Source organism: Pygoscelis adeliae, unplaced genomic scaffold, assembly GCF_000699105.1.
Source record: "Pygoscelis adeliae isolate BGI_AS28 unplaced genomic scaffold, ASM69910v1 Scaffold595, whole genome shotgun sequence".
Classification (NCBI taxonomy): Eukaryota; Metazoa; Chordata; class Aves; order Sphenisciformes; family Spheniscidae; genus Pygoscelis; species Pygoscelis adeliae.
In genome coordinates, this window is record NW_008824857.1 from 100,300 (window position 1) to 107,088 (window position 6,789).

Sequence of the window (6,789 nt, forward strand, 5' to 3'; positions counted from 1 at the left end):
GAGCAACCTGGATCTAGTGGAAGATGTCCCTGCTCAGTGCAGGGGGTTGGACTAGATGACTTTTAAAGATCCGTTCCAACCCAAACTATTCTATGTTAAAGTTCTCCCACCGGCAGGATTGCAGTCCTTACCTTCACTGCCTGCTGGTATTGCTGAGCTGTGGCGGAGACCTTCTGTACCTCCTGTTCCTTGCTTGTAATGTCACTGAGGAGCACCTGGCATGCAGAGAGATACATGTCAAAGGGAACACAAAATCCAAATGCATTGTTCAGCCTTTTTGAGGGTTGCCATTAAAATTGCAGCACCGAGAATTACAACCTTCTTGAGCTGCCCTTCTATGTGTAAATGGGGCACAGGTAGGACAGTGGGACCGTATAGCGTAAAAATAAATAAAGCTAATAAGTATTTATATTTTTCCATTTTATGTTCAGGAGCCATCTAAGTTCTATTCCTTATCTTCTAGTGCTGTTCCTTCTCCTCTCCCCGTGGAGCCCGGGGTGCTCTTAGAAAGAATTACCGCTTGGTTCTTCAGCTTCGTTTCCACTTGCTGGATGTTGTCGGTCTCCTGCGGCTCGTAGTTAGGTATGTTGCACAGGAACTGGTTGACTTTGTCGTAGTTGGTGCGGTAGTTGGAATAGGCACTTTTTGCTTTCTGCAGGGTCTGCGTTCTGTGGGGGAAATCAGCCCAGCTTCAGTATTATCACATCTGTGGTGTCTTCTGCAAACACCTCTTAACCCGTCCCTGTTTCCCCTGCTCCCTAAAGACACAGATTTGAGCCAAAGTCCTCATCTCTGTTGCAAGAGCACTTAATCCTAAAGGCTGCTCAGATCTGCCCAGCCAGTGCATGCCAGGAACCTCTCTCTGTTCCTCCTTAGCCCTCCCTGGAAGCCCTTCTGCAACTGCTCACTCTCATGATGGTGTTATGCCTCTTCCAGATTCAGTGCGGTTCCAACTCCACTGCAAATATCCCGGCTCTCCAGTCCTAGCTGGATCGTGTCCTCTGTCTTACCTGTGGTCGATTTGCTTGCTGAGGTTGTTGAAGCGCTGGTTGAGTTTGTAGAGCTCGGCTTCTTGCCGTTCGATATCGGGGCAGTGCTCCTGGAACTTGCTGGCCAGGGTGTTGGAGCACGTCTTCGTCCTTAGCAAGTTCTGCTCTGCTTCATTGAGCAGGAACCTCTTGGATTGGAGCTCGGTGCCCATGGCCTGTGGAAAAAGCAGGAGAGACAGATTCCCTGGGGTTGCACGCATGCCAGGCTTTTGTTACTGATCCCCATCAACACCAGCTACTGCGCTGGAGCTGCAGAGGATGCTGAGGAACGGCTGAGCTGCAGTAGTGCTACAGGTTGTGGAGAAAAGCAAGTTAGAGGCTTGCACCATAAGCAGAGCCATCTGGTAAACCTGATGGGGAGAAAAGGTAGCTCTTGCTCCCTTCTCCACCTGTTAATCTTTAAAAGCAAGCATACTATGTGCAAAATGTTTGGTGTTCCTCATGCGAGCCTTAAACCCTGTTCCTGCCAGGGCAACAGCTCCAGAAGGAGCTGTGAAAGCTTTTGCATGCTAGTCTGAACTTGGGGACTTGATGGAAAAGCTGAAGAAGGACGTAAAATTCTGGCCTAGCCAGTTCTTGGCCTTTCTAGCAGAAGGATTGCCAATTTTGGTTGGTAGCTTTTCCTAGCAATAACTGTTCTCAAAGCCTTGCTAGGTCCATCTTTTTCATGTATCAGACCTCTGCGTTGCTTTTCCCAGACCATTTTATCCTTCACTTCTCCATTAGTCCTTTCGTCAAAGCACAAGTATTCAACTGGCATCTGCTTTCTGGGTTGGGGATGGGAGGGGTTTGCAGTTAAAGTAGGTGGGGATCACTGCAGTGAACGTGAGGCCTCACCTCCAGCTGGAGGAAGCCATCCCTTTACCAACTGATTCAAGCCTGTGAGTTGAGCAGCAATTACCCCAGCTTGTGGAAAGTGGTTTTGTATGTGGAGTATGTCAATAGGGTGGAAAACTGGCTGGAGACAACACTCACCAGCAGCTCTTCTTTCTTACGGTCTACCACCCGCAAATCCTCTGGAACCGTGTCATCTGTGAGCAGTTTGTTCTCATAGGTAGACAGCAGGTCTCGGCCTTGTTGGAGGCTCCTCTCGAGGTGCGTGGCCACCTCAACTCTGTATGGACGCGAGAGGAAAGGTGTTTAAGCACGCCTGCCCCTGTCTCCTGCAGGATCCTACATCGTGCTGGGCTGAAGCCATGACTTACTTCTCTTGGGCAGCGCTGAGCAGCTGGACCACGCGGTCGTACTTCTTGTTGGTATTCTCCACCTTGTTCTTTACCAAGGTGGCGCTGCCAGTGTTCGGCACGGATTCGATGAAGACCTCACACTCCTGGATCTTCCTCATTTTCTCGGGTTCAATGCGACGGACCTCATTGGTGATGTTCTGCAGTAGGAACAAAGCCTTTGAGCAATTGAACTAAGACCTTGTGGCTACATGACAGAGAAGCTGACCCTTGGCTGCCCGGTGTGAGAAGACAACCTTAATGATTCTATGATTCTAAGAGAGGTCAGGGCTGAGGGCTTGTGTTTGATGGCAGGTGCCTTTCAGCCCTGTAGGGGACAAAAGGATATTTTCTGTTGACTTGTATCTCTTCTGGGGCAGGCTAGCTAGCCCTTAGCAAGGAAACTCTGGCTGGGGAGTGATTCCCACCAGCTCTAGCTCTGTCAGAAACGTGCTGGACTCATCTGGACTGTTGGGCTCTGCAGCCTGACGGATGAATTCTTGCCTGGACATCAAAGCGCTGCAGGCAGTTGGAGCAATTTGCTTTCACTTGTGGTGGCACTTGGATTTTGACACAGCCCTCAGCAGGTGATGTAACCAGGACCTGAACTTCCTCCTAAATTGAGGGAGGTTTGTGGCACAGAGCCTGGCTTAATTAGGGGTCTGAAGGAGAGGAAAGGAGCAGGATGCTGCCAGCTCCGGGGCCTAGTGGAGCAGGTCCACAAAGAGAAACAGTGCCCTGGACCATAAGTGTTTTCCTGTTCCTTTCTGAGCTGGTGATGGTGGTGGCAAAGTTAACATCCCTGCTGTGCTCAGAATATGGGCAGGATCAAAACTTGAGGGCTCCCCTCTCTTCCTCACAATCCACTCCCCTCTCTTCCTCACAAAGCCATCACCTTTTTCCCATTCAACCTTTCTGTGACCGAGCTGGGCCAGGAGGGCAGGGCAAAGGTTTTGGGCTTCTGAGGCTGCTCAAAGGGCTGCTCCCCGTCTCCACTGGAAGAAGCAGCCAGCTGTAAGCATGACTCCATGCCTGCATGCTCCTGGGCTCAGGGAGCGCTTACAGCACCCGGCGTACTGAGGGCCACCCTGGAGACCCCCTGGGAGCACGGTCCCTGTACGGCACCATCTGTCTGCTTCCACAGCCCCGTACCTTCAGGTCCTTGGAGCGCTCGGTGCTGTCCTGCACAGCCCGACTCTGTTCCAGCGGCGGACGGAGGTTTGCCGTTATTGCTTTCTCCTGCTTGTCCAGGTCACTGTTAACTTTCTCCAGCCCTGCCAGCAGCTGGCGCCCCCGAACCGATGCAGCATCTGGATAAGGAGGGGGGGACCAGGTTAAAGCTGGTTGGAAGCTGGGTCTAGGCTCAATCCCACTGGTGAGTGCAAAACCTGCATCGCCCTCTACTCCCTGAGCCCTGCCCGTTGCGACCGCAGCCTGGCTGCTCTGCCCCTGCACGTATCCCAATGCTGTTGTCCCCAGGACCCTTAGGAGATGGGAAGCTCTCGGTGACATCCCCCCTAAGATGGGCCACCACCTAAGTTCAAGGCTACAGCGGCCTTTTTGTGCCTGGGAAGGGGCAAGCCCCAAGCTGCCCTTCCAGAGCCGCACCTCCAATGCTGTCTGCCTTCAGCCCCTCGTGGCGCTGCTGGAGGATGTTCTTGCAGTTGGCCGTCTTCTCCTTCACGGTCGCGTAGTGATCGGCAATTCTGCAAAACGGGACAGCGTGGGCATGAGGTCGGAGTCAGGCCCTCGGCCCCTCCATCACCCCGGCGCCCATCCTGGCGCTGCTCCAGGAAGGAGGTGCAGCTCTGGAGGGGCTTGCGAGACCTGGGCCCTCGAGGCAGCCACGAAGCGAGAAGGGGAGAGGCACCTTCACCCCATGTTGGCAAAGGGGTAGAGCAATGCCTTCACCGGAGGGGTGAGGGCAGGGGAGAGGCAGCAAAGGCAGGTACCTGCCTGCTGAGGGAGGGATGGGCAGCTCTCCCTGCTCTACTGGCCCTCCAGAGGAGGGGGGAACCTGGACGCTGGCCCCACTTTGCTAGGTGGGATCTTGTGTGCAAGCAGGAGGGTGCAGGAATCCCTCCTGGAGGAAGCCTGAGGCTTCGAACAGGCACGGCTTCGCTGTGGGAATCGGGGCAGGAGCCCCCCGTCAGCACTGCCAGACGGGGGGGGGTTGCAGCGCTGGTGGCATGGCCTGGGGCTGGTGAAGGAAAGGGCAAAGGCTGCCAGGGCAGCGGGAGGGTCCGGCACGGCAGGCTGGGGGGCACGTACTGATCCGCCAGCGCTATTGCTTCTGCATCAGGTGGGGGGATCATGAAGCAGACCCCCGGGGCGCTGATCTTGTCTCCTGAGCTGTCTGCCACTTCCCAAACATCTCCGCTGTTCTTCTGCAGGGTGTAGTGGGCTCCTCGGCTTATCTGGCCCTGGGGGACAGGAACCGGTCACAGCAGCAGGTCAGGAAACACCACCCGCCCTGCTCCACGCCGGCAGCCCCGGGGAGCCGCGCTTGTGGGGCGGCAGGACCAGCATAAACCCCAACCCCTTTTCTCTCTGCTCCCTCTTGCTTATCCAAGTATCTGCTGCTTGCAGAAATCTCGTGTGCCTGCTCCTCCCTCCCCTGAGCCTTCAGGTATGAAGCCATGCCTCCTCTTGCAACAGCCACGGCAAGCAAATTCCCACTAGGGCAGAGATGAGAAGGCGTTTCCGAGGCTGTGCTGCGGCTTTCCTTTGCGGAGAGGCAGGCAGCTGAGTCAGCCCGAGCCGCCCGCTCCTCTCCAGGCCCCTGCCGCTCCCATGGTGTCTGCTGGCTTTGCTGTCCCATCCTTTCGGTCAACTACTCAGTCCTGCAACGACTGATGCTGTGACGGTGGGGATGGCGGGATGCAGATGTGCCCGCTGGGACCGTGCTGGTGATGTTGGGGTGAGATTCTTTGATCGGAAACACGCCTGGACATCTTCACCGTCCCAGCGCAGGGAGCGTGGGAATGTGACGGAGCCGGGCTGTCGCAGCCTCCCAAAGGGTGTGTGATAGGGCATGCTGTCTGCAGGGCGGACGGAGGCCGCATTTCCCCCGGACCCCTCCTGCACTGCTCCTCCTGAGTTGCAAAACCTGCTTTCCTACCAGAGCGAGCACGACCTTCGCCTTGTCCCTGCTGCGGGAGACATTGCCGCTTGGGCACTGGCAAAAACTGCTCTTTCCCCAGGTGTCTCTTCCACCCCCAGTGCCCCCTGAGCAGACGGTCCCCAGCAGCACCTCTGCTTTGCTCGTGGGACGACGGAGATGTTACCTGCTCGCTTTCGTACTCGCAGAGAGCCTCCACGGGGATGGCCTGGAGCGGCATCTCACGGCGGTACCGCAGGGGCAGGACGTGCTGGCTGCGCTCCTGCAGGGACTTCACCACCGCCTTGTACTTGTCCAAGGCCTTCTCCTGGTCCTAGGACAGAGTAACGACCAAAACCAGTAGGGAAACGTGGGAAGAACGAGCCCCTGGGCTCTGCCAGCTGGGGGAGGGCTGGGGAGGAGCTCATACCAACGCTACCGGGACGGAGACTGTGGCTTCTCTTTTGCTCATGCTAGTGAAAACGGCTCCTGGGTCCTGCTCTGCAGCCGTTGTGTTCCTGCACTCTCCCGCCTACTTTTGCAGCCAGGCTGAGGACTGGGACTGTGCCCGTGAGTTGCCATGCCTTGGCACTAGCCACCGGGCAGTAATAGGCGTTCCCTGGTGTATGGTCCACATCTGCCTGGCTGCATGTTGATAGATAGCCCCATTCCCAGCTATTAGCTCTGATTAGAGCCCCGTGAAAAGGCTCTCCATCGGTTGCTCTATCTCTAGCCGTGCAGGTGGGTATCCCACAGTGTTGAGTGGGATGGAGCACGCAGGAGGAGAGGGACCGCTCTCAGGAAGAGCTATCAGCTGTCCCAAGACACGTGCATCATCTGGGCCTGCTGCAGCATGCTTGGGCTGGGGCTGGGGCTGGGCCCGCGGCGTGGCTCGGCTCAGCACAGCCCTTCCCAAGTGGGCGATCTCGCATCCCGGCTCTCGGCAGTACAGCAAGTTCCACAACCTCCTCTGGCAGCAGGTCTAATTATGCTCCCGCCTTTAACGAGTGCTAACTCAATGACAGAACAAATAAAAACCAACCCAGTGAGCAATTACGTTGCTATGGGGGAGGCAATCTCTAGCTAGAGGGGAAGGAAGAGTCAGGTGAAGGCCAGGGAAGGGGAGGCAGCAGCATGGTCCTGCTGCTCGCCATGCTGAAAGCTGGGCTAGATGCCTGCTCCAACAGGAATGTCCCTCCATCGGTGTCGTAGGGACACTGGCTCCTGCTGCTGCCTCCCCCCTTGGTGCAGGTTCTGCCTGCACCAATACTCACATCCAGCTCCCGGAGGAGAGACTCGAGCTGGTATCTGTCCTTGAACTCTGGGCTGAATTTTTGGTCCAGGTCCGTATCCACCTTCTTCAAGAGCTCCTGGGCATCCTTAGTGTCTTTCTGAAACTGCAGAAAGGCAAAGTCCC

The 6,789-nt window shown here is 56.0% G+C and overlaps 1 protein-coding gene across 1 annotated transcript in view; it reads right to left on the reverse strand.

Annotated features, from left to right (window-relative positions):
* Nucleotides 1-6,789, reverse strand: part of PPL (periplakin) — a 46,250-nt gene that overhangs the window by 5,837 nt on the left and 33,624 nt on the right. The window contains exons 10-19 of the mRNA XM_009324312.1: nt 6,647-6,769; nt 5,560-5,706; nt 4,544-4,695; nt 3,881-3,978; nt 3,425-3,582; nt 2,255-2,433; nt 2,025-2,163; nt 1,011-1,204; nt 518-668; nt 132-215 (exon numbers count right to left, since the gene is read on the reverse strand). Of these exons, the coding sequence (XP_009322587.1) occupies nt 132-215; nt 518-668; nt 1,011-1,204; nt 2,025-2,163; nt 2,255-2,433; nt 3,425-3,582; nt 3,881-3,978; nt 4,544-4,695; nt 5,560-5,706; nt 6,647-6,769 (1,425 nt within the window). The remainder of the gene's footprint in view (nt 1-131; nt 216-517; nt 669-1,010; nt 1,205-2,024; nt 2,164-2,254; nt 2,434-3,424; nt 3,583-3,880; nt 3,979-4,543; nt 4,696-5,559; nt 5,707-6,646; nt 6,770-6,789) is intronic.